The following is a 27575-nucleotide window of genomic DNA, read 5'->3' as shown; positions in this document are numbered from 1 at the left end:
TCATGGCCATAAAGCAGTATGTAGCAAGCCAGAAGAAGACTTACAAAATTGGAAGACTAAAAGTAGTTCTTAGAAAGCCAGGGACCTTGCCAACTAGTTAAAAAAAAAAAAAAAAAAGTGGCAAGTTTTTCATAGAGAAACCCTAGAGAAACCCTTGGTGATAAGGAAAGGGTAAAAAGCTCTTTAATTGTGCCAGGAAAGTTAATATTAACAGAAACACTCCAAGCTAGGCTGTTTGTTTTTAAAGCAAAGGCTTTTGTTGTTTGTCCTTGCTATTTAAACCTCTTCCAAGCAGACTCTGGGGATGAAAAACGAATTTAATCAAAAGTTTATACTTTGTCCTTAGAAAAGTGACAGACATTTTTGTAGATAGTAGAGGAACATCGGAGCAGAAAGCCTTGCTCAGCACCATAATCCCTGCTTTACCATAAGAAATCAAGACACCTTTGCATATTTGTGTGTGTGTAGCAGTTTACTTGCTCTCGTGCTGCCACCCAGCTGCTCCTGGTACTTCATGAAAAGAGGATTTATTCTGTTGCAGAAAATATTCATGGGCCTGTTGTTCACAGAGTTAACTCCTAAGCAGTACCAGAGCAAGATGTGCCCTTAGTGCTGGCACACTGGCTGCACAGCACTCAGGTACAAAACAGAGGGGTAACCATCACCTGACATTGTGCTGTTTGTCTCTGAGCAGCCTGTAAAGGACAGTGAGAGATGGATGCTTGGGTTAACACATGGGACACACCAAAGAGAGTTAGCTGGGATGTTTAGTCACTATACTGATAACAGAGAGCAAAGGTCAGAATAGATGGTGGCTGAAAAGGAGCTGGTCCCTTCAGTTTGCTTTCCTTTCATCAGGACAACACACTGTTTGTACAATCAGCCACAGCTTTCAACAATGGACTGGCTGGAGATGAGTCACTAAAATGAATAATCCTTTTTAATCTCTATGGAAAACATCCTGTTAGTGCTGCCATATTCTAGGAATTGTTATAACAGGAGCAGCAAAGGGATTAAGTGCTTAAACCTGTCCCACCAGGACAAGTTTACTGCAGCAGAATCTCTTTGCTGGTAACAACTCTGCTTCTCCTTGTGAAAACAAGAGAATATTCCTGTTCTGTATTTCTTTCCCTCTAACCAGCCCTCTAGGACCCATCAACACAATATAGCTTTTTTTTTGCTTTTTTTTTTTTTTTTTTTTTTTTAAATTAAAATCTAGATCAAATCACAGCAGATGCCGAGTATGAAATAAAAGTAAGGATCACCAGTTCACCAAGATTACAGCAGAGCCCATTCTCGATGCCTTTTGCTGAGAGCATTACATTTCTGCCAGCAAATCCAATGCAGAATATGAATCCTGTAGACTCAATGTTGTCCTTTCTGTGCTTTTCAGCACAGTGCTGTGCAGCTTTCAAAAGGTGAGTGATTCTAGGAAGCGATTAAAATATGTAGGATATTCTTTGCAGCATAAGGCTGAAGCCTGTGCTTCAATACCGAATGTAAAAAGGTTGTCAGCTATGAAGAATGAACAAGCTATCCAGCTACCTGACAGGAACGATTAGTCTCATGAGCTATGAAAATTGCTAGAGGAGGCAGATGAATGCTTTGTTTTCCCCACAATACTTAAAATGGCAAGAGCTTGCTAAAATATTTTGTGTTAATAAAAACCGATGACAAGCTCTTACTGGTCTCATTTTCAGAAGTGAGAGTTCAAGAAGACTGCCTATTTTCACTGACAGCAGGGCATCCAAAATATGTTGCAGTTGGCGCAATACAGGACTGAAGGAGATATCCTCAATTATTCTCAAATCGACAAGGCTTTATCATCAACAGGTGGCCTAGCAGTGCTTCTTTTGAACCCCCTAAATAAATCACTGTGGATTTTTTGAGGTGCTCAAGCCTCACCAGCTCTGCTCCCATTGACATGAGCTGAAGCAGAGCAGGATGATGCTGGGTGTATTTGCACCGTGGGGCAGGTGTTGTGTTTGTAGACCATGCACCTTGGCCACGTCCCAGTCCCGGAGCAAATGTTCCCTTTGATGCACCTGCCAGTCCTACCTCACTGACAAATCTGCTGGATCCCTGTCCTACACCTCTGGGCTTCTTTCCAAAAGGAAGCGGGGTGGAGAGAGAACAGCCTGCACCTGTATCTCAGTTCAAGGTGGAGCTGAGTCAGAGCTAAAATTTCCACCTAGATCTGTCCAGCTCTTGGCACACCTCCCACCTCCATTGAGTAATTAAAAACTATAGAACAGGAACTCATACATCAGATTCTTCCTTCTGTCGGCTGAATTTTAATAATATTTTGGACAAGTAGTACAGATGATAGGGTAATAGCTCTCAGATGTAAAATCTACATAAAATAATTGTTGAAAATATATATGTATTATCCATATGAAGAATCCCACTAGAACATAGAAAGACACTATCTGACAACAGGGTATGGCTAACAGATGTGCATTTCTTTTCAGGAAGTGCTAACACAGCTTGGACAGTGCCTTAGTTTTTCAGTCCTACCAGCCCAGGCAATCCCATCAGGTAGCTGTGCAAATTTGCCAGGCCTTAACATACTTTTGCACCAACATTTTTACTGCAACCGAACCAAACCAAAACACAAAACAGCTCCAAATCTACCTCCTTTGATAGTTATAAAGGATTCTCCAGGATTAATTTTCATGGTCATTTTACACCCAATGCACTAAGTCCCTTCTCTATTAAACAGGAAGATTTTTTTTAGCCCCTTCCTTGAAAATGTGTGGATGAGTTCTGCACTTCTCATCTCAGAAAAAGAAGAGCTAGGATGGATCAAAGAGGCCACTTGTAACAGTCCATACACCAGGACACTTGATCATCCTAAAAATCCTCTTCTAGTCATTGTTTCTCCCTCAATACGGACTTTCCTGGAGCCCAGAGAAAGAGCAAGTAATATGCTGTCTTTAGTATACTTGCTTCATTTCATCTATCATTAGTTTGCTTTGGAGACTTTACTATGAACACCATACTTCAGTAATTTTCCTCTCTTCCAGGAAAGCAACTGAGAAGACAGAAAGGGACACTTGAGTTACTTGGCATCCTATGTACAACACTGGTATATGTGATCCAGCTGCAACTACTGCAACTCTTTGGATTCTGTGTAAGGTTGTATAAAGTAAGTATAAAGTAAGGTTGTATAAGTAAAGTCTAACATATACAATGGAACATGCAAAAAATATTTTTTTTTCCATTTTTGGTCACTATCCAGTAGTGCCAGACAGTTTGGGGCAGAGCATGATCCTGGCCCAGAATTTAAAAGACTGACCTTTTCTCTTACTTACTGCATGTTACTTTTTTTTTTTTTTTCTTCTTGCTTGTAAAATGGGAGCACTGGTATTTATTTGCTATTCTAAACAATGAATCAAAACTCTTGTATATCAGTTTATTCTAAGTAATTGTTGAAGATGGTTATTTCTAAACTCCTATGGGTTTATTTTAGAACTGTGTACGTAAACAAACCACTTATCTGTGTTTGTGGCTCTTCATATGTCAGTATCCAGTACAGTTTCTTATAGGAAATAGAAAATGAAGTTGGTTGTCACAAGTCTATGCAACCGTATAAAATTAGATTCACTCCATAAACACGACGGGAATGTCCTTTACGGAACCCTACTGTCCCCCGGAAGAGTTGGCTGCATGCAAAAGGAGGTAGATGATCTTACATGTGCCTTCTCTTAGCACTTGCTGCCACATGATGAGTTAATATTTGATTAGGCAGTACTGTATCTATGACACCTGTTCACCAGGGAGACTAGGCCAACAACTGATGTAATCTGCCTTATTATACACTTAATGATAGAGGAGAAGTGCTGCTTTTTCAGCTTCCCACGTCTGCTTTTCATTTCCTCTCCTACACATTCCTAAGGGGTCATGTTCTGTGCCTTGCAAAAGCAAACAAACAACTACAAAATCTCTCTCCCTCGCTCTGTGATCCCCTGTAATTTGCCTGGAAGAAAAGAACTTAAAGAAATTCCACTCTACTGTGTGTTTCTGAAAAGAAACCTACTTGTTAGTAGTTATTATTTTACATGTGTTGGCTAGATTGATTACAATAGATCAGGACAAAAAAATATGTGTTGGTACTAAAGCTACTTAGAAGAGCTCAGATTTTTCGTATCAGTGAATCAAGCACTTGGCCACAGCATCCAGATCATCTTCACAAATGCAGTTTTCAGATTCTCGGGCTCTGACTAATAGGACCTACTCCAGTTTTTTTAGGCCACTTTTCTGAAAAGGAGAGTGGCTGTAACTGGAATCCTGCAGATGCTTTGAAGCACTTCATCTGAGCAGAATCTCAATTATTCTCTCTGCAGTTACTTGGATCTGTGACCCTAGGGTCATGGTGTCTTCCTGTAGGAAATGCAGTGCTTCTGGTTTGCACCACCAGCAATCACAGTAACTCTTGGAATCAGCATACGATTTTTATTTCAAATGTATAAGCTTGCGGTTACAGAGAGACTACTCAGCCAATTTGATTCCTGTATTTATTTTTTTTTTCAATTTGAGCTTCATAAGTTCTGTATCTGTCCTGTTAAGAAATCCCCATTTTTAGCTCATAACTGTAGGCAATATCTGAAATGCTATAATCGCCTTTCTTATTCTGTTGTTATAATGTGAATATATCCGCTAGAGAATTTTCTCAAATTTTTGTTTCGGGTTTCCTTCCCTCCCATTTGAGAGAGTTCACCACCTTTCCCTGGAGTGAGATTTGTCTTTGAAGAGAGGAAGAGGGCTGCAGTTTCTTTTTAATGGAATGCCAGCACTTTTTTTTTTTTTTTTTTTTTTCTATGTGTTTTGTATTAGCAAAGGCAGGGCTGAGAATAAGATAGGGAGTATCTTTCACTGCCTTGGGCTAACTCCTTTTCTTGGTTCAGGGACAATGCTAAAAAGCCTGGATGGTATTACAAACAGCTTTTGATCAGAGACAATTGATAGTTCCCAATTGCTGATCAAAGGTGGCCAAAAAATCTGTGAAAAAGCTGTAGCATCTCTGGCAAAGAGAAGAACCAGTGCTATCATCCCTACATGTCTCTGTTGGGCTATCAAGTGCCAGCAATCACTTCTGTCAGGTATGTACATTCTTACCTGCCAGTGTCCTTGGTCCCAAAGTTGTGCAGATGCTGCTGCGGCACATTTTCCATGCTATGGTAATAGGAGGTAAATCTCCATGTAAATATAAAACAATACTTAGACTTGCCTGGGAATCAGTGCCTGAGCATTGTGTATAGTTGGGAATTTCCCAGAAACATTTTTAAAAGTGGTACACAAAAAATTCTTGACATATGATTGCGTTTCAAGTTTCTGTGATTTGGTTGCCACTTTGATCACATCTCACAGACAGGTTCAGTTCCAAAATTAGGCTGGAAGAAAATGTTGCTGTAATTATTTACAGGAAATAGGAAGAGGGAAGCACCTTCCAGTGCCAGCCACAATGCCCACAAGGATAACAAAAGCTTTGGCAAAAGATAGCACTGGGCATGTGCTAGCACTCTCCATTTTGAACCTCTTCCAGGAACCAGTGGTGAGAAATAACCACGTTGGTGAAAGCCCAAGAGGTATATTCTAGAGCAAGAATACAGTGAATTATACCAGTATGAAAGCTGTGCTCTAAGAATAATAAAAAGGTTTGATCAACGCTCTTTAAACTATTTTACAAGGGCTTTCTCCCCTGCCCAGGCCCTTTTACATGCTTATTTACTACAGCGTAAATCATACTTCATGGAGCTGAGATGACAAATGAAGCCTGCCACAATTCTGCATGAAATGTAACATTTTCTTAGGCGAGACAGAAGTTGACAGAGCATCAAATGATCATGTTCCATCTATAACTTTCACTCTGTCAAGTCTTCTGTCCTCTGCATGCCAATTATAATAAATATAGCTGATGGCGTATAGCCAGAAGAAAATGAAGGCAGCTTTCTAATGTATGTACAACTAAGGTATTCAGGCATTTGTAAATCTTTTGATTGTTTACCTAAAAGCAATGTTCTGTTCTCTTTGGGTTCAAGACAATAAGAAATTGGAAAGGATTAAATATTTACAGAATCACAGAATCACAGAATCACAGAATTTTCTAGGTTGGAAGAGACCTCAAGGTCATCGAGTCCAACCTCCAACCTAACGCTAACAGCCCTCCACTAAACCATATCCCTAAGCTCTACATCTAAACGTCTTTTGAAGACTTCCAAGGATGGTGACTCCACCACTTCCCTGGGCAGCCTGTTCCCAGGCTGTTGATTTAGAAATCAACATATAAGTAAGAATATTCAATTCAGACATATCCCCTTTATGGTGGGATCTGAAGACAAAAGGTGGTGTCAGTGAGCCTGGGTGAAGCATCTTTACCACACAAAAACAATTTTTTTTGTTTGTTTGCTTGTTTCCAGGAAATTATTTTTGAGGTCTTTCTGACTGTTAGCACATCTTCCACAAAGAGTATGTGCTTCTTGCTCAGCTGTTAGCAATAAAAATGGTTGCATATTATTTTTGATTTATAATCAGACTGTGCATATCTCACCAATATTACACATTTACAAGTAATATTGAGTTCATTTTAAATAAACGATAGCATAACTAGTGGGTGGATGGAACAATTTCCTCTTCTGCACACTCTTACCTCAGCCTGAAAACAGAGAGGCTGAATGCTTCCATTTGGTCACTGAATACCTTTTCTTAATAATGATTAATTATATCCCAGTCCATCACTAGTCTCAGCATTAGCCCAAGCCTGAGGTATGCATTTAAGCATCCATGCTGGTCTCGTTTTCTCACTGTGTTATCTAATTCAGGATGTGAAGTTCATAGGAAAGATTATTTCTGTATGAATAGGTAGAAATACAGCGAGTAACACATCGCTGCTGCTATGTAAACACCAAAGACAGAGGTAACTCCACTGCAGCATCAAGAAAAATGACACTAAATTCCACCTGAATGCCCACACGCAGATATTATCTGATGATCATCATTATTAGAGATACCAACATATCAAATTGTCAGGGGTCTTTCTTTGTGCCAGGTGCCATATTTTCTGCTTACTGTGTTTAGTGGGTCTTCTGGGACCCAAGTGCCGGGCCTTGTGTTTTACAGATGCTTGATGTTTTGTCTTGTGTAAATAGTGTAGATTACTCCAGATTTGTAAAACATGAAAGGCAGAAAAGGAACTCTCAGAAAGTCACACAGGTTTATGATTTCAGATGTAAAAAGATATGGCTTCAATACAATCTTGTTTCAGGGATCATAACAAGGGAATACTGCTCTCAGGAGACCTGAAGAAGACAGGAAAAAGAGAAAGAGAAAGAGAAAGAGAAAGAGAAAGAGAAAGAGAAAGAGAAAGAGAAAGAGAAAGAGAAAGAGAAAGAGAAAGAGAAAGAGAAAGAGAAAGAGAAAGAGAAAGAGAAAGAGAAAGAGAAAGAGAAAGAGAAAGAGAAAGAGAAAGAGAAAGAGAAAGAGAAAAAAGGAAAAGGAAAAAATGAAAAAGGAAAAGGAAAAGGAAAAGGAAAAGAAGAAAAAGAAAAAGAAAAAGAAAAAGAAAAAGAAAAAGAAAAAGAAAAAGAAAAAGAAAAAGAAAAAGAAAAAGAAAAAGAAAAAGAAAAAGAAAAAGAAAAAGAAAAAGAAAGAGAAAGAGAAAGAGAAAAAGAAAAAGAAAAAGAAAAAGAAAAAGAGAGAAAAAGAAAGAGAAAGAGAAAGAGAAAGAGAAAGAGAAAGAGAAAGAGAAAGAGAAAGAGAAAGAGAAAAAGAAAAAGAAAAAGAAAAAGAAAAAGAAAAAGAAAAAGAAAAAGAAAAAGAAAAAGAAAAAGAAAAAGAAGAGGAAAACGTGTTTTATCAAGCAAGTTACCACTATGAAAGAAAAAGATATATAATTATGAACTGAATGTGCATCTGCCAGAAAAGATACACAGGCTAAGAGATAATCAAATATATATTTTGAAACAAATTATTTCATTTTACTCTATTTTTATTTTGCCTGGTTTTAGAATCTGCTTTTTTTATTTTATTTTTTTTTTTACTGAACACTGCTTTACCTATATTTGAAAAAGAAAATTGCTGGTGAATAGAACATGTAGGAATAAAGACAGAGACTCAGGAAAGCAGAGAACTGCCACCCTGCTTTACATTTTGGTGAACTGGAGAACACATTATTTGTTGAAGTTGTTAGTACCACTCTTAGCATAAAGAGAGCAAGGGCACCACCTGCTGTTTTAGAAATGTATTTATTTGGGTCATTAAAGTTACTTTTCAAGTACTGCATTCAAAAACAGTCAGGCCTACTAAACAAGCTGTACTTCTTTAAGAAAGCTTTTTCCTGAAATTTAAGATTATGCAAGACAATTTTAACAAATTATGTGTTTGCAGTTGCCTGTTCACACAATGAACTGTACTGTAGCAACAAAGCTGGCCAAGAATGACTGAATATGGGATACTTACAGACTTTTGAAAGTAAGAAAGAATTTCACAATTGTTCTGCAATTGTATGTGGGCTCTTCCTCATGCTGGGCATCAAAATCCAGCATTCACAATATTTTCAGGAGATCTGATTTATATTCAATAACCACTGAAAAGTTTACTCATTGATTTAAGTAGAAACAGCATATCTAGCATTACAGAGGTTGAGGTCATTTTAAGAGCTGGAGGTTATGGAATAAATAATTCCTACTAGGTAAGTATGACATAAAACTATAGTTCAAATGTTTTTTGATTTATTTTTTTTTTCTTTTCCAAAGGACCTTGTTTCCAAAATGCTCCCATTTAAGGAAATACAGGTTAGTACACACCCAGCTGCAATGAGTAGTCCCTTTACCAGCAAAGGCAATTATTTTCTTATGCACAAATTTGATTCCAACATGCATGTAGGACTTGAAAAATCAACCATCTATCAGTTCTGAGGTGATTTGAACCAATCAAATTAAATCCCTAGCTGAGATAACCCCTTGGAGATAAACTGTAAAGTGCAATTAAGATGTCTGACCAGTAGCTTGGATCCTCTAAGATGGAGAAGGCTGAATGTCTGCCTCCTAGACAACAAGAATCACCCTCTGTTTGGAATCACCCTCTATTCTCCTCTTCCTCTGAAAAACATATAGCACTTTGGAAATCCCTGCACCAAGCTGATTGGACAGAAACACATTATTGTACTTCATAGGCTGGTAAAGGACTTTTGTGAGGACTGGTCATTTATAAATGAAAGGATCATCTGTCAGAACTCTTCCATGTGAGAAAGACTCAGAACTGAAGGAAATGGCCAATTTCTGTTCAGGGGTACTCAGTCATTTGGCCAGCCAATGTTCTCAAGGATTTTAAGTGAAAGTGAGATCAGAACAGCAGCAGCAGCAGCCTACCCATGAATTTGGGAAAACAATATGCAACATTAACAAAGTATGTGCTTTTGCCAAGGAAAAAGATATCACGGCCCATTTCCTCTTCAGACAACCTGAGCAAAGATTCACCTTCATTGCTTACAAGCAAAATTATATCAGATATTTTGATTTTCACCCTGTACAATTTAGTTCCATTTTGTCTAGAAAAATTCAAAGGAAGAGTGAAAAAAATCTGTATCTTGACTGCTTCCCATAAGCTAAAATGAAGTTTGAGTATTTCTGTAACACGTTAACATCAAACACATTTCAGTAACAGATGCATAATCCATGCTTTGTCTATCAGTACCAGTTCTTACACAGTAACAATTGAGGTGTCAGTACAGTGTCCTGCTTTCCCCTTTTGAAGATGCTTTGTACATCTGCAAGATGTGCAAAACAAAAATAATCTGTGATTGCATTAAGCTTGTGCATTTATTGGTGGCTTATTCAAAATTAATTCATTGCTGTAAATGAATGCTAATAACAAATTAGTAAAAACTTTTTTCTTTTCTTCTGCTTTTTTGTTTTTTACACAAATAGTTTTATTACAAACTTGAACTCTTAAGATATAATACACATTTAAGAAATTACACAAAGGCCTTGACATTTGCAAAAATCTTTTGGTATTTTCATGGTTATAGACTATAAAACACCTTTGGATGCTGATGTGCTCAAACATTGTTATTGCTGCATAGAAATCCTTTAGAAATATTTTTGAGGCTACTTTGAAGATTTTTTTGGCACAATATTAACAAAATTAAGGCCTTATCCTTTTCAATATCAAGTCATTCAGTGTGTGAGTAGTGTTTAAAACCCTGAAAAACATTAAATACAGAATAAAGACTATAAGCTCAAAGCAGGATTTACTATAATAAACACAAATAGCTATTAACCTGGGTTCAGTATCTGCAACTTTGGCATTGAAATGACCTATGTAAAATGAACATTTCACATCATATTTTGGCATTTAACATCTAATTTATGACACTGAAAAGAAGAAAACTTTTGTAAGCTTCTTTTCAAAATGGTAAACTCAAAGCCTAATGGTTGATATCTACATAAATTACTATAATATTTATATATATATTTTTTCTTGATCATTGCTGGATCATTCTTTATTCCACAGGAAAGTTTGTTCTACTGCATAAAGAAGCTGCATAGTACCAACATAGCAGAAACACTTACTTGCCTATATGTGAACCCAATTTGGCAATCTCTTCCAGATGTAGTCCCATTAAAACCAATAGCACTAAGGACTACAACAGAAGCAAAGGTTTGCAGGATGGCAATCTATGCTTTGAAAAGATGGTTAACCACAGTCTGTAATCCCAAAACTCTTTTTTTTTTTTTTTTTTTACATTAGTATTGCTTTGTACAGGAACAATAAGTACATACCCAAGAGTGTGGGATTTTGAGACACCTAAATAATGGTAACAACAAACTTATCTGGGGAAGAAAAATGAGTCTAAATATATAATACAAGAATAAGAAAGGGGAGTCAAACAGTATAAGGCAGAACTGCATACCTCCTAGCACCTTTGCATTTTTCTGGATGAATGCTGACTTTTTATTCTATCAGTGCATTGCATTTATATAAAAAATATATATTTTTTGATCAAAAGTGCCATTTGGCATGTCAACATTTGAAGCTTATCTTTGTTGTCTCTTTTCTTCTTCAGCAAGGACAGGGCCAGTAAAGCAGTGTGTGTTAGTTATGCAAGTTCCTAAAAGGCACTTTACTGTTTTCATATTGGACAACAATGAGGTACATATGATATACGTCTAGGCTTCATTGCTGTTAAACAAATAGCACCATATTGTGTGAAATTAGTTGAAATTCAAAAGTCATTATGTTTTTCTCATACAGACTTGACAACGGCTAACGTTTGAGCGCAGATCCCCTGCTTTCAAAGTTGACGGAGTCGGTTTCCTATTACAAATAAAGAAAAGGGAAGACCCATTAAAAACTGTTAATACAAACAGTCAGTTTTCAGGTTTACAATTTACAAGGCAAACTTTGCATGCCACCAAGTGCCTCTTCAAGCTGTGCTGAATTAAGAAGGTATCCCTAATTTCTTTGATTTCTTTGTTCACTCACAAGCCTAAACCACAAACTATCACAGGATTACCGACAAACATCGTCCACTTTCAGTTAATTTAGAATTCTGTCGCTAGGCTGAAGGTTTTCTTAAGCAGAAGGAACTACCTGCTTAGACAGAAGCTTGAAAACATGCTGAAATTTAGGCATTAAAATAAAAAAATAAATAAATAAATAAATAAATAAAGTAAAGAAAAGAAAAGTTGGGCAAGGAAATGGGAGACATTTGACTATTTATGAGTTTCTGGTAATCCTTGTGACTGCAGAATAATGAAGACCAAGCAAAGGAAATGGTGTGTGTGAAGTGGTGTGATACAGAAAGACAAAACAAAATCTTTAGTGGTTAACATGTCATAAGGAGTTACTCCTAACAACCGGAAATAAAACATTTTCAGACAAAAGTGTGCTTCCATTTGACTTTTTTCTTGAGAAAGGATTGTGAGTGTATGGGACACTGAAGAGTACTTGTGGATTACAATAGCAGAACAGTTATCTTAATCTGGGGTTATTTTAGCAATTTGAGATAAAGTTTGTTGCCAGAAAAGGATATGAAGTTGAGACGTCTCTGAATAGAACTCAATGAATACAAACAATTGTAGTGCTGACTCTTCTAAATTTTCCTCTGACCTGCTTTCCTCCTTCCTAGGGAGCTAGTGCTCACTCCAGTGTTGGCACATGGGCTCTTTCAGTAGAAACTTTTCTTGATGATTAGATTATCACAGCCCCAGTGTTTGTCAGTCATGGTGCTCAACTTTTCCACCTACTTATTTGACAACTATTTTATAGACAAACAGTCAAAACTGGCTAATCAGCCTGCTTCGTTTTGGCTGAGACAGGCTGATGAGCATTCACATGTAGAAGACATGGACAGATAAAGGGTATGCAAAATGGCAGCCTGGACTTCTGTGGAAGAAGATGTTTGCCTGTGCTCCAGAGGAGTGCCTGCTAATCGGGTAAACTTTGCAGACCTGGGAACTCGTCTATACACTAATAGCTAATAAAATTTGGATGGAACAAATGAGACCACATTGAAAAATACAGTTATGTGCAGGAGTCTAGAACGAAGCCTACTAGCACTTAATTCCTGAAATTAGAACCTCAGCAGGACTGAAGAAATACCTAGGGTCTCTGCCTTTGCATTTTATTCAGGCATACTTCTTCCATCATTGTGGAGAGGTAAACAATTTCTCAGCTCGCTTAGTTTCTTCCCTCTCCATGGTCAACATCTGCATTAATTTCCTGTGTTTCTATTACAGGTTAACATTCACTAGGGAGAATGGTATAGTCTGAGTTAATTTCAATCAAAATTTCAGCCTATCCCAGTTACAATTCAACGAATACAATCAAAATAGTGGAAATGCAAACATTTTAGATAATTCTGAAGAGTAAAATGCCAAGTGCAAATGGCAAATTGTAAACACTAATGTCTGTAAATACACTCGTTCACAAATGTGAATACACTCATTCATTCCCCCCCAAAACTACTACCATTTTTCCTTTTTGCTATGAAATCACTAACTGTACATAATAAGCATGCTGAGGTAGAGCCAGTACTTCAACCATGTATTACACTCAAACAATACTTCTGTTATTCAATGACAAGGTTTGACTGAGTCTCAAATACTGATAAATCAATCATGAACTTACTTGAACATCTCATTCCTCTCTATAGTGGCAAGCCAGAAGCTGTAAGCATTTGCATAATAATTGCAGGTGCCCCGGCCATGGCATTCAATGAAGGGAGCGCTACGGAACTCCTCTAGGCAGGAACCAGGAGATGCCAGGGCCTGGCCAGAGCCCTCAGCACCAGCACTGGTGTGCTAGGAAAGTGAAAAAAACATCAGTGAGAAAGGAACTTTTCGTCTCTTCTGCTGCAACATTTATTAACTCTTGCACAAATATTTCTTCACATGCCCTCCTTGTCCTCTGTTGTGTCTGTCTGCTGTTTTGACCTTCTGCTCAGGGAAGAGCAAGAGGGCATAGCTGCAGGGCTCTTGAGGTGGCACCAGCCTGATTAGTTTAATGGCAGCACAACACACCACCAACACCAACCTCAGGGCAGCTCTATGCACAGAAATCTTTCAGGACTGACAGTAAGACCCAAGATATCCATGTAGTAGCCAAAGGGCATGGCCGTCTCTCAGGTCCATACCAGACCAGTATGGTTTATATCTGAATAGTTAAACCTAGTTCCTTCCCCACATCACAGTGACCTCTTTCCCACTGCCAAGTGCTCACACCTCTGGACCCACACTGTCTCAGATCATGCCCACACCACACCTGAGAGAGTGGCTGTTATAGGCTGTGAGCATGACAGCATGCTAACAACTAACCACTATGGAGAGCTATGGACTGGCTTTTCAGACCATTCCCTGGCCCTGTTTATTTTACTAGTATAGATACAGCTGAGGAAACGGCATGAAAGGCAGAAAATACGAGTTGAAAACTCAAGGCTTATTTATCAAAAAAATGGGAACAAGTATGGCAACACAACACTGCTGTACTCAGGAAGCTGATGCAGCATAGGAAGAACGGTAGACAATTATGCTTATTTGCTTCTTTATTCAACACTTGGATCCTTTGTTGGAGCTGCAAACAAGACAGCATGCTGTGTGCATTTCCCAAAAAATTAACAAGAAAATGCTATTGCATTATTCTCATTTAGTAATTAGCCCAAATCCTTTTAAAATCAACAGAAAGGGTAGAGGTCTAATGCCTTCCTGAGACCTAAACTGACAGAGTCAGGTATGAACTTTCCCAGAGCAGGAGTGTGCATCAAACACATAGTTTCTCAGCTCAGCGCACTTACCATGACAAAGGAGTAACCAATCCAAAGTGAACTCCAGCCTTCAGGACATGGTGGTATTTGAATTGTTTGACTGTGAACAGCTATTACCATAGCAGGGGCTTCACACACAGCGCATCTAGAAAGACCAAGATGCAAATGAGATACATGCACTCTACTAAGACTGAACTTTTTCTTTTTTTTTTTTTTTTTTTCAGAAATTACTTTAATTAAGAAAGTTTGAATCAAAAATGTTGTCACCTTAAAAAGCAAGGCAAAAATCCAAGCATTTCATTTAGAAAAATACCTGTTTCTTTTTTGTTTCTCATTTACTTAGGGACTGCTTAAGAATCGAGTATTACTCATACTAGCCTTCCTAAGAGCTCAGAACAAGAGACTTATCTGAATATTTGAATGCATTTGTCTTTTGCTAGTCCCATTTGTACTGTTTCTTAAAGTGCTCTTAAAGTGCTCAATGTCGTGAACATGAGAGGCAAATAGCCTAACATTGCAACGCAGCGGGTATCACTTATAAAGTGGTCTACTGTGATCAGAGACAAATAACAGCAATTCATCATCCTAAACATAGCTCAGAGTGGCTTCCAGAGAGAAAGCCATCTCTGTGGAAAATGTCTTACAAAGACAATCGCTGCTAATCTAATGTAACACAGACTCTTCCCTATGCGTTTTCCTTAAAAATGGCTTTTATTTACATTTGTGGTCTTTATCTCCTATAAGAGATTTCTAGCAATGTAACTGAATAACATACCTGAAAGCAACTCTTTGAAAGCTACACTGCAGCAGTTCTTTTGCTTCAGATAAATTTGTCGTGTCTCAGAACTGCTAGGTTACTGAATAATCCAAAGACCACTCATGACTTCACAGGAGAATTATAAGAAATGTGAGCTGGGTTGACAATTATGATATTGAGGCTGGTAGTAAGGAATTCAATAGATACAATCATTTTTTTCTTGTACAACTCCTGAACTGGCTACTGCAGTAAGCAATGATGAAAATGATGCAAACCAAATACCTGGCAGTACACAGTCTGAATATTATTATCAAAGCTGTGAAAAAAAATAATAAATCAAGTGCAAAATGGATTAAGCTGGATTCTGGAAAATGCACAAAAGCAAAGGAATTCAGAATGAAAGCCTTCTATTTCTGACTTGTGAAGACTGCTTTCATACCTACTGCCTTCATCTTTAGCGCAGAAGCAAAACAATTATTTTAGAAAAACATCAATGAAAGAGTAAGTTAAAAGAATGTAAAAGTTGCCTCTATTCTTGGAGCTCTGCTTTGCTTCAAGAGATTACTGGTATTTCAGTATACATGAAAAGAAGTCTCATGACCCAAGGCAGCAAGTGATACTTCTATGCCTTTTCAACTTTTGGTCAGGGGAAACTGTTAGTTTAAAGATTTCAGCTAGTAAAATAAATTAAAAGAATAGTCTTCTCAGATTCCTTGCTGGTTTTAAAAAATGTGTACAGCAATTATGTCACTCTTTGCCATGGCTAAAAGGAGAAAAACTCATATATCTAAATAAGCATAGATAATGTATATATATACAGATATATATACACCCCACACACACCTTTACATATATACATATACATTTTTATGGTATAAAAACTACTCCATATGCATAATAAAGCAAAATACTGCTAGTTACCTCATTGAGGAAAATTTTCCAGAGTGATAGTCAAAGGTGCAAAATGTTGGGTGCTTGACCATGGATGTCATAAAAGGAACATGAATTTCTATTGGTTGGTCATTTGAATCTTTCTGAAAGTCAAACCCTTTCCATTCATATCAAATTAACAACCAAAAATGTAAGACCAACAAAAACTGTAGTCACTTTTGAGAATCTTGGCCTCAATCTGCCCATCTAATTTTCAAGGCATATATATTTATTTGCCACTAAACCATTATTAGAGTACAGAGTACAACTACAGATACACAATGGATTCTACTATGCAAAATAAATATGAAATATTTTGCAGTACGATACGATGAAGCAGGTTTTTTGAACATATCAATATGTCAAGACTACAACCTTCAGATGATGTTAACTGTCCTTTCCCTTAGGTGGTATATACCAGCCTGAGGAAGCACTGCCAACACCCTCCATTCCTATCCACTTTATATGGCAGGAAGAGTAACCAAAATTGCTGATACACATCAGAAGCAATGATGGGAATCTTAGTAACACATAGATCTACTGATTATCATCAAAGTTTTTAGCTGGAGCTTCCTTTGTCAGACTCTTAATGACAGTGGTACAGTTTACCACACTTTTGCTCACCCCTCTGCCTTCAGCACTAGGCCTATTATGCCAGGATGTTTTTTTTGCTAGCAACCTTGAGATGGACCAGAATTTTAACATGTTGGATTGATGCACAACACTTACATCCAATATAAGTGCTATAATTTCTGCTAGCTGAGAATCTGGATTTATTGAAAAATAGATTAATGATTTTGCAACTGTTTCCTATAAGGCAGATAGTAGTGACTGTATTCAAGCAGTCTATCCAAAGCAATGCAAGAAGCCTGCCTGGCACTCTACTGTATGATAAATAATGCTACCGTTTGCAAATGAAAGGAAACTGAGCCCTGAAAAGCTTCTAGCTATGGATAGTGAAAAAAAGAATTGTTTTGGACAGGAATTGTGAATAAATTCAGAACTTTTTCTCCTTCAATGTATATCACAAAACATAATTTCAAAGTAAATATTTTTGTTTAAATTAGACTCAAAACTGAATACCTCATTTGTTTGGGATTCCTCCAAGATGGATTTATTTTTGATCAAAGTCTAAACTGAATACATGTACTCTGAAGCATTTCACCAAAACAACTCAAACTTTAAATTTAAAGGGAGGAAATAAAAACATATAGAATACAAGTCTTTTGAAAGAAAATATGACTTTCACAGGCTTCCTCATTTTATGATACTGTACCTGCTGATGAATGGCCTGATATTTTCCCCAGTGATAGGAGCCATACTCATTGGCATGGGTTCAGGCGTGGACAACCAGTAGGAATAGTCATTCCTTGATGCAAAGTTACATACATTGTTGATATTGCAGAATAAGAAAGGCATAGTACTAAATTTACGAAGACAGCTTCCTGCCGTGCCTGAAATGTTAAGTCAAAGGTTGCTAGTTAGTCCATTTTTGCTAAAACATTGCCAGTTGCCCAATAAATATTTCAGTAGCAACTCCAAAACATTTTAAAACCGCATTTGCTTTGGAGGGCCCAGCTTTCTCAGAGGGAGTGACTTCTCTTAGTTTCAGAGTGAAGGAATAGGGCAAGGGAAGGAATAGCCTAATCTTTCCTGTAGAATCACAGAATAATGTAGATTGGACTAGATCTCTAGAAGTCTCCTGTCCTAACCCCTTGCCAGTTAGATCAGGTTGCTCAGGTCCATAGCCAGAGTTTTGAGTGTCTCCAAATAGAGAGATGCAACGTCCCTGGGCTCCTGCTCCAGTGGTTGAGCACAGCTATGGTGAAAAGTATTTTCTTTATATATATCACTGGAATATCTCATACTTGTGTCTATTGCTTCTTCTAGTATCACTGAGTTCCTCTGAGAAGAGTCTGAGCTCCACCTTTTCTATGCCCCCCTCCATTAGGTAGCTATAGACATCAATAAAAGCTTCTCCTTAAATTTCAGTTACAGCTCAGCAAATTCAGTTCCACCAGACTGTTCATACTCCAGCCCCCACTAACCATCTTAGTAGTCAGCTCTTGTATTCACTCTGGTATATCAGTATCTTCCTTGTTCTGGAAGGCCCAAGTCCTAGGCACAATATATCAGACCTCATCTCACAACTGCCAAATAGAGGGGAAGAATCACTTCCCTTCACTTGCTGGTTGTACTTTGGCCAATAAAGCCTAGCAGTTTTGGCAGCAGGGAGGTGAGTAGTTGTTGCAAGGGCACACTGCTAACTCATATGCAATATGTTGCTCACCAGGACTCCCAGGCCCTTTTGTGTGATGCTGCTTTGTAGCAGTCTCTACTACTGCTACTGGAAATAGCAGTCAGTCTGTTCTGTGGCAGGGAGTTATTTCATCATAGGGATGCTACTTCACATTTGTCTTTACTAGACTTGAGGTTCTTCTCTCAACCCACCAATTTTCCATGCATCTTACCATCCACTTAGCCACCCATATCTCACTGATTTGTCTATATGCATCCTATGAATGACCATGCCAAAGGCTTTGATAAAACCTTTCTTAAATAAAATGACACCTATCCTCCTATAAACCAACCTATTATTTGTACCAACCCAGAGAGCATAAAGAACCAGCTACCCAAGAATAATTATACAGTTCTGTTCAATACAGTTTTACAAATGAAAGAAACGCTTATAATGAGTTTTAATTGAATTCTAATTTGGTCTCTACTTACCCAGATCTTGGCCATGTGCTCTTTCATTGCCTTGTACATAAAGCAAGGAGTAGCCATGATAAATGAGCCTTGTTCCCGAAGGACATAATGGTTCTTCAATGGTTTGACTATGTCTGGTAACAAGGAAGCCATGAGCAACAGATGCTGCACCTGGTGGGCCCATAGCCCCAGGCAAACCTTCAGGACCAGGTGGACCAGGGAATCCTCTGGGCCCTACAATACAGAGAATCTCCTTTTATCTCTACAAACACTGTCTGCTACCAGAGACTCAGGTAGCAGTGATCATTGATTCATTATTTGCATTGTTACTAAAATGCATTAGAGAGCATCTACAGACAAAAATATTTTGAATTCTAACAGGGCTGAAATTATACAGTAAGTAATGGAATCTCATTAATCGGTGTTTCCCAGCTAGTCATTAACATCAGAAAAAAACAAAAACAAAAACAAAACAAAAACTGACCTGTTCACAATATATCACAATTTTTAAAACTTATCTTTTGTGACCGAAGTTGAAAGACTCAGATGTCAGTAAATTTGTGGAAGTAACAATATCTGCAGTGATATTGTGACTTTATTACTTATCCTTTGTCTCTCTTTCTCATCATAGAATGTTATGGTTTGGAAGGGACCCTTTAAGATCATCTAGTTCATTCCTCTCTTGCCCTGGTGAAAAGTCTTTCTCTGTCCTTCTTATGAGCCCCCTTTATATATGTATACTTACATATATAAATATAACGTACTATACTATATTACATATGTATAAATAATACAGGCATATAAATTTGGTAATGGAAGTGGAACTTCAGACAAAAGATTGATTCTGTGTGCAGGATAATGTTCTCCCCTTTGCAATGAACACTGTGGGGAATTTACAGCCTTTATATAGAAGGAAACAAAGATATTCCTTTTTTATCAATTGCAGGAAAGGGATAGATCTGCAGACACAGAGAAAGGCTTATATTAATATCACAAGGTCCTCAAGCTTGCCCAGTAGTACCTACAGGTGACCTTGATTTGTAGATTTACCAATGTCTCAAATGCTAATTTCTGTTGTATGATTGAGGGAGAAACATCTACAAAATTGTTCATTACTTATACTTGAAGCAAGCATTACTTCATTACTTCTAATGTAATGCAAACAGCAGACATTTCCTAGGTATCAAAACGCGTTTTATATGAAAGAATATACACAGACAGGTTTCCTTCTCTCTCAGTTATACCTCTCATTTTCAGTCCAGGGAAAGGGAAAGGGAAAGGGAAAGGGAAAGGGAAAGGGAAAGGGAAAGGGAAAGGGAAAGGGAAAGGGAAAGGGAAAGGGAAAGGGAAAGGGAAAGGGAAAGGGAAAGGGAAAGGGAAAGGGAAAGGGAAAGGGAAGGGAAGGGAAGGGAAGGAAAGGAAAGGAAACCGAGATTACATATTTTCACACCTAATCTATATTATTTTTCTAAGAAGTCTTCAAAAAACTCATGGACTTACCTGGGGGACCATAAGGACCAACTTCTCCTTTTTGCCCAGGTTTGCCATCAAACCCTGGACTACCGGGCGGTCCAGGTACACCTGAAGGTCCTGTCATCCCTGTTTAAAAAAAAAGAAATAGTTATTACTGGATGTTACTCCATGTTAATTCTGACTTTTTGTCTTTTGATACCGTGTACAGTGCTGTCACACCTCAGCACAGACTAAGCTCATTCAGATTCAGAGTGCATACTTCAATATCTAGAGGAAATATGTGGGTTACTGAAGGCAAAATAACTGTAGTAGAGAAGGGCAAAAAAAAAATAAGTAGTGTGTGTGTGTTTCTAAAACACTAGCATTTGCCTGGAATATGAAAAGGAAGGACAGCAATCTCTTGCTACTTGTTACATGACTCCTTCGAAAGAAGACCATAAAAAGTAGGGTCACGAACAGCAGGAAAATCAGTATTCTCTTAACTTCTTCTTCCCAAACAGGTTTTCAAACATATATTATGTCTTCCCTTCATCAGTTTCCACATCAGCGGATGCTCTGAGTACTATATAAACTCAGTAACTATGACTTTGCTAAAAATAAGCTGACACGATTGGCACCATACCAACCTTTCTGTGGCAGATGAGTAGCTTTAATTAGTCACAGCTGTCCTCTTAGTGATCACTCAAAAGGCAGTTTTCTGTTATTCTATGGAACTGACTGCTAGAGAACAGCAACAGATCCCATACAAGCAAACCATGCTGTGCTTAATCACTGAGATTATTTCACAGCTATTTCCTAATGGTCTTTGCAGGGTTTTAACTCTACTTTCTAGAACAAACTTACATATTGTATTAATTAGAAATAAAATATTAATTATATTCCACCATAGTTCTCCATCACCTTCTCATAAATATCCAGGAAGAAAGCTGTCCCTTAAAATCTTAATAGCTGAAGAATGCATGTGAGCTCTCACTCTCCATGCCCTGTCATTCTGAAGGACACATACCCTTGTGTCAGCATTTCTTTCACATAAGCTTTTGCTCCATTCCCTTATTCTCTGTGTCAAATTTTTGCAGTTCACCTTTTCTTTTAAATATTGCAATGTTTGGGCTAAGAGAGGAAGTCAAGAACTGCAGAACAAGGTTCCGCAGGGAGCACTTTCCACTCCAAGATCAAGGTGTTTTTCCTTAGGTTTGCTTTCTCTCAGAGATACACAGTAATTAAGTTTGGATTAAACACTAAAGACAGAAGACACTCAACCAAATACATTCTGGGGAATGATGCAGGTCATCCTGCTTACCACTGATCTTAGATACCTATGTGATGAGTACAGAGAGGAAGCTTATAAAAATCACAAGGAAGGCATCTGTTTCTGGTACTCCTTTGGATAAGCTTCAAAGAGAAGTACGCTCTTCCTCCTTGTCCAACATAATTTGAGCGGAGTATACAAAGCTGGGTATCATTATACCAAAAATATTCTAGTGTCTAGCCTGACACTGGCATATTTTTGCATTACTACTGGCAAATTACAAATTTTCTCACCTTGCTGTCCTTTGGGACCTGGAAGTCCTGGGAACCCTTTGAGACCAACTGGTCCTACAGGGCCAGGTAAACCAGGCTCTCCTTTGATAAGCTGAAAAGGACCTGGTGGGCCCGGTGGGCCTTGTAAACCTAGAAAATTAACAAAGCAAAACAAAACATATGTAAAGTGGCATAATTAAAAATAAATAAATAAATAAATAAATAAATAAAACTGGAAAACAACGTTGCCTTCTACTACCATTTAAAGACTCTAATAATAATAATAAAAAAATCCTCAATATTGATTTTCAAGAAAAAAAAAACAATACTCCACCCAAAGCTACCCAATACTAAAACCTAATCTGAATATTTGGATGCTGATACCACGATATCTGTTTTCAGATTCTACCTTTTTGTGCCTAATAAAACCGTGGGAGGCGATGTACATTGATTAGTCACAAATAACCATTTTAACAACAACAAAATCTGGAAACAAAAAAAAAGTATGTCTTTGCATTATACCTTTAGATCCAGGAAGACCTTGGTCACCTCGCTCACCCTTAAGGCCTGGGAAGCCTGGAGATCCTTTTGGACCTGAAGTCAAAGGAAATGTTTACATGAGTATTGAATAATTTCTCTACTTGGAAGGACATATTCAGAATTATCATGGGTGAACTCATGATCATATAAGGGCCATGATTTTATTCAAACAAGTACTTTTAAACTGTTTTCAAGAACAAACATAAAAACAAATGCACTAAGTCACCAAAGAACTGGTGACTGAAAACAAATTTTTCTTAATTAATAATCTTTTTAAATTAGATTTTTTTTCTATTAGCAATTGCATTTTTTATACACAGAGTGTTTTCATGTATGTGATGGTGACAATAACAACAATTTAGTCAACAATGGAGATATATTGAACCCATGTTTCCTCAAATAACAAATAACACTTGCCCCTCCCACTCTCAAGAAAATCCTGATGGTTCTTGACTGGTAATGTCCAAAAAATTGATTTTACGCCCATCTTCTAAAGCAAGTATGCACTTAAAATTGCCAAAGCAAGACAACAAGGAAACAGCAAAAAAAAAAAAAAAAACTTGAATAAAAATCCCAATATTCTTCTCATGTATTTTTTGACACAGCTTTCAATGTTCTGCTTGCATTACTTTGTAACACAGAGTCCACTTTTTTTTTTTTTGAGAGAGAGAGAGAGAGGAAGGATATGAAAAAACAATTTTTGCATGCTTTTTAGGGCAAAGTTTCTTCTCACCTGGAACTCCTGGAACTCCTGGAGGCCCTAGATCACCCTTTTGACCGATATCTCCTGGTAAACCTGGACTACCCTGTACAAAAGAGAAAGTGAAGCAAAGTTATCCTACACTATTACAATATAACTCTCAAATAGGCAATTTATTTTTGAAAATATATGAAAAACTAGTAAGAGGGAAGAATTAAGTTTAATGGTTCTTCTCTACAATTATTAGAGGAGAAGCTGCTCCTGCATGAACAAGTTTGTCACATTACTAAAGTATTTTTTGCCTTACAAAATACTAGATCAGAATAAGGTGTCTCACAAGTAATATAGGTAATATAAAGGTCTTCAACCATAGACCATACTGTTATGAAAAGCTTCACTAAGCACTGATTATTACAATTTAAAAAAATAAATTCAGTGCATCCCCAGAGGACGGTTATCCCCAGAGGATAATCACACAGGGTAATTCTAAACCATAGCAAACTTAAAAACTTCTACATTGACACATGGAATGAAATTAAATGTACTCAAGAATTCATAATCCTTTGAAGACTTTCATCTTTCAATAGGGCTAAAATACATAAGGACTTAAACTCTTCAAACATAATGTGAAATACTCCTCTGGCCTTCACTATTAAAAACTGCTCCACTGAAATTAATGACAAATTCATCATAGCTTCACTTCAAGGAAAATCAAACCTATATTTCTAAAGACACTATAAACAGTCACTTAACTGACGGCCAACATCCTTTTTTTCTTTTGTCTATTACATCGTGTGCAAAAAGCTTTTAAGAATACCTTAGAGTTTTCCCCAACAAATTGCTAACCCTAGTATGAAGCAACATGGCAATGAGAGTCTGCTATATAACATAGTGTAAAACATGTGGCGGTAAGAAACAAAGACCCTTTGCTACATAACCTGTTGGAGATGTGAATTAAGTACTCAGTGAAAAATAACACTAATGTTGGGAAATAATCTCATGTTACAATAGCAATAGAATGAACACACACAAAGGTGATTTTTCAACTGACTTGTATTAGATGTTTATATTAAGGTGAGAAGAATGACTCCCTACAAATGCCTAATTCTTTTCACTGCCTATAAAGGGAGAAGAGATGGCTAGCTCAAAAATGGATGTCAGCAGTAAGATTTCCAAAGCTAAACAAAAGAAATCCTATCCTTGGAGTGTTATTTCTTGAAGGAGTAAAACATTTTGTTCTGACCAAAGACAAGAAACAAAATCTTCTGGCATTTCTCATTCTTAAAAAACAGGTAGTCTTGGAGTAGAATATTAACCTGTGAAAAGCTTTAGAACTTCCCTCAAATTGTTGAATTACGGAAAGTATATGGGAATCACAGAATCACAGAATCACAGAATCACAGAATCACAGAATCACAGAACTGTAGGGGTTGGAAGGGACCTCGAAAGATCATCTGGTCCAAACCCCCTGCCAAAGCAGGTTCCTCAGAGCAGGCTGCCCAGGTAGGTGTCCAGACAGGCCTTGAATATCTCCAGAGAAGGCGACTCCACAAACTCCCTGGGCAGCCTGTTCCAGTGCTCCGTCACCCTAACCGTGAAGTTCTTTCGCATGTCAGTGCAGAACTTCCTGTGTTCTAACTTGCAGCCTATCCCCACAAACCACTGAGAAGAGGTTGGCTACGTCCTTCTGTCCCCCACCCCTCAGATATTTATATACACTGAGGAGATCCCCTCTCAGTCTTCTCTTCTCCTGGCTGAACAGACCCAGGTCTCTCAGCCTTTCCTCATAGGGAAGATGCTCCAGGCCCCGTATCATTTTTGTGGCCCTCCGCTGGACTCTTTCCAGGAGATCCCTGTCTTTCTTGTACCAGGGAGCCCAGAATTGGACACAGTACTCCAGGTGAGGCCTGACCAGGGCAGAGTAGAGGGGGAGGATCACCTCCCTTGACCTGCTGGCCACGCTCCTTTTAATGCATGCCAGGATCCCATTAGCCCTCTTGGCCACAAGGGCACAGTGCTGCCTCATGGTCAACCTGTCGTCCACCAGGACACCCAGGTCCTTCTCCTCAGAGCTCCTCTCCAGCAGGTCGTCCCCCAGCCTGTACTGATACATTGGGTTGTTCCTTCCCAGGTGCAGGACTCTACACTGACTCTTATTAAATCTCATTTGGTTTATTCCTGCCCATCTCTCCAGCCAGTCCAGGTCTTGCTGAATGGCAGCACAGCCTTCTGGCATGTCAGCCACTCCTCTCAGCTTTGTGTCATCGGCGTACTTGCTGAGGGCAGACACTATTCCCTCATTAAGGTCGTCAATGAAGATGTTATCTTGAAATAGAAATGAATAGAAATGAAATGAATAGAAAAAGAATGTTATCTTGAAATTTACTATCTTCATAACTACTATGATACAATGCTCTCTAAGACAGAAGGTGTCCCTTCTGACTCCTGGATGCAGAAAAGGTTGCAATAGATCTTTGCATTATCAAGAATCTGATCTTTTAAGTCCACTATCAGTATCTTGTTTTTTCACCAGGACCTTTTTCTTGAGTCTTCCTTCCTTATATACATTATGAATTGCTGAGTCATACTTACCTACTTTCTTATCCCTTCTTCCATAATTTTATTATTATTTTCTTAGTAGGACAGCGGAAATGACAAGTTAAAATACAGAATATATTTTCTACTGTGGAAAAAGAAGGCAGACACTCTGAGAGAGAAAGTATAGAGTACCATCTATTCTGTGTGTCTGCCCTATTTTTCTTAATTCTCCCTAATACACAGAAAAGGGACTGTTTTATATCAGGAAAAATGAAAAATATATGACAACAATGTATTAACAGCACTTCCTGCTTGTATTTCTAAATCAGCAGCTATATCTCATTACTTACAGTACAGAAAGTGCACTTTGTTTGAAAGGTTTCATATCATAACCAAGCAGTTTGGATATTTTCAGAAGGCAAGTTATTTTTAAATAAGCAACTTTTAAAATTAATTACTAATACATTTGCAGGATTTATGGATGTACTGCAGCCATCCTGTACTGTTAATACATTGTAAATTACTTTCTGGGTGTTGAATGTTATCATTCGTTGTCTATAAATGTCTTCTTAATAAGTTCACTAGCTCACTAGTTCACTAGATCATTGGTACGTAGCCTTCAAAGAGAGAGTTAAAATGTTTTGAAACTGACTTTACACTATCAACAGTAAGTCCAAAGGCACCTTGAGCATAAAGTATCATTATTTTGAAGAAGAAATATATCCATTAATTATAAGAACCAGGTTTCAACAAGTCTGGATAGTGTGCTGAAAGTAACTTACTGGCAGACCCTGGAAACCTGGATCACCTTTGACTCCTGGACCTCCAGGAGTCCCAGGCCAGCCTTCGCTCCCCTGCTCTCCTTTGGCCCCTTTCAGACCTGGTGGCCCTGGTGGCCCCATTGGACCTGGTAAACCTATAAACCAGAAGAGGAAGAACGTATTTAGTAGCAAAATTTGTTCTGTACAAAAGCAGTACCTGCAGGAGGATGAGCTGGCTCAAACTACAGATGGGCATAATTGAAGTAATTATAACAACATTTCAAGAAAATACGTAGGAATATCTGTTGCAGGGAGGTCTATATGAATACCCACCCACATGACTGGATATCTATCATTTATTTTGTCTGTAGTTGATGGAAAATAATGTAGAGAGTTTTACATGAGCTGAAAAACGTATTGTATGTTCTCAGGTGTGAATGTGCTAGAGACTTACTACAGCTCTACTCTACTTTCCTCATTAACCACTAGCATAGAGTACCTGCCAAGGTAAGGCCACACTGAGCTATTTTTAAAGACATTGACACACCAGGACATAGGAACATGCAGCTATGGTTGCCCCACAACAGTAAATAAAGCTCAGAGGAAAACACATGAAAATAGGAGGGCAAGGTTTTCAATGTCAGAAAGACTTCTGGTCAAAACAAACACCCTGAGGACATCATATCTGTCTGTTGCAGGACATGATGCCAAGCTGCCTATGAATGACAGCTTTTGCCTGGTCTCTGAGAAGAGGAGAAACAAGGATATGAAATATTGATTATATTATAAATAGACCTGTTTAGCATTGATTAACAGAGATTAATACCAAAGAAGAATAATTACCTGGAAGGCCAGGTTGGCCTTGGGGTCCTCTGTCTCCTTTAGGGCCCTCCATTGCAATTCCTGGTAGTCCAGGAAGACCTTGGTTGCCTTTAGGGCCTGGTGGACCAGCATATCCTGGTTCTCCTTTTAGACCTGGTATCCCCGGACTTCCTGGGGATCCTGGGAAACCCACATCGCCTTTCGCACCTATTTTGAAACAACCCCCAAAACTTGATTAGAGAAAGGATTACCATCAATGAAAGCTTCTGTCTTATTGTCCACTCATAGTAAGCTTTTTTACTTAAGAAATTATAGACCTCACCTTTACATATTCGCATTAAAATGCAAAACTTCAGGAAAAGTGTGTTATCCTTTATATTATTGACATAAAGTGAGGGGTAAAGAGTAGGTTAACTGACAGACCTTTTGTTAACTAAACTGATTATTGGACTATTTTCATTCACTATAAAAATAAATGAACATCTCTGTCAGCCCTTCACAAGGAACAAAGCCCTCAAATCCTTATTCTGTTACAATTATTATTGTCATATGCGAGTCATG

The 27575-nt window shown here is 38.0% G+C and overlaps 1 protein-coding gene across 1 annotated transcript in view; it reads right to left on the bottom strand.

The window, feature by feature from the left end:
• Positions 1-9799: 9799 nt before the first annotated feature.
• The window catches only part of COL4A1 (collagen type IV alpha 1 chain), a 126208-nt gene continuing 108432 nt past the window's right edge, over positions 9800-27575 (bottom strand). Inside the window, exons 42-52 of the mRNA XM_082783080.1 lie at positions 27036-27221; positions 26214-26347; positions 22927-22999; positions 22176-22247; positions 21675-21803; positions 20160-20258; positions 18681-18893; positions 17227-17404; positions 14294-14408; positions 13132-13304; positions 9800-11316 (exon numbers count right to left, since the gene is read on the bottom strand). Coding sequence (XP_082639206.1) covers positions 11235-11316; positions 13132-13304; positions 14294-14408; positions 17227-17404; positions 18681-18893; positions 20160-20258; positions 21675-21803; positions 22176-22247; positions 22927-22999; positions 26214-26347; positions 27036-27221 — 1454 coding nt within the window. The 3' untranslated portion in view covers positions 9800-11234. The remainder of the gene's footprint in view (positions 11317-13131; positions 13305-14293; positions 14409-17226; positions 17405-18680; positions 18894-20159; positions 20259-21674; positions 21804-22175; positions 22248-22926; positions 23000-26213; positions 26348-27035; positions 27222-27575) is intronic.

This window comes from Aythya marila (genome assembly GCF_965140915.1).
Source record: "Aythya marila genome assembly, chromosome: 1".
NCBI lineage: Eukaryota > Metazoa > Chordata > Aves > Anseriformes > Anatidae > Aythya > Aythya marila.
The sequence above is the reverse complement of the archived record's forward strand: the minus strand, read 5'-3'. Positions and strand labels throughout refer to the sequence as shown.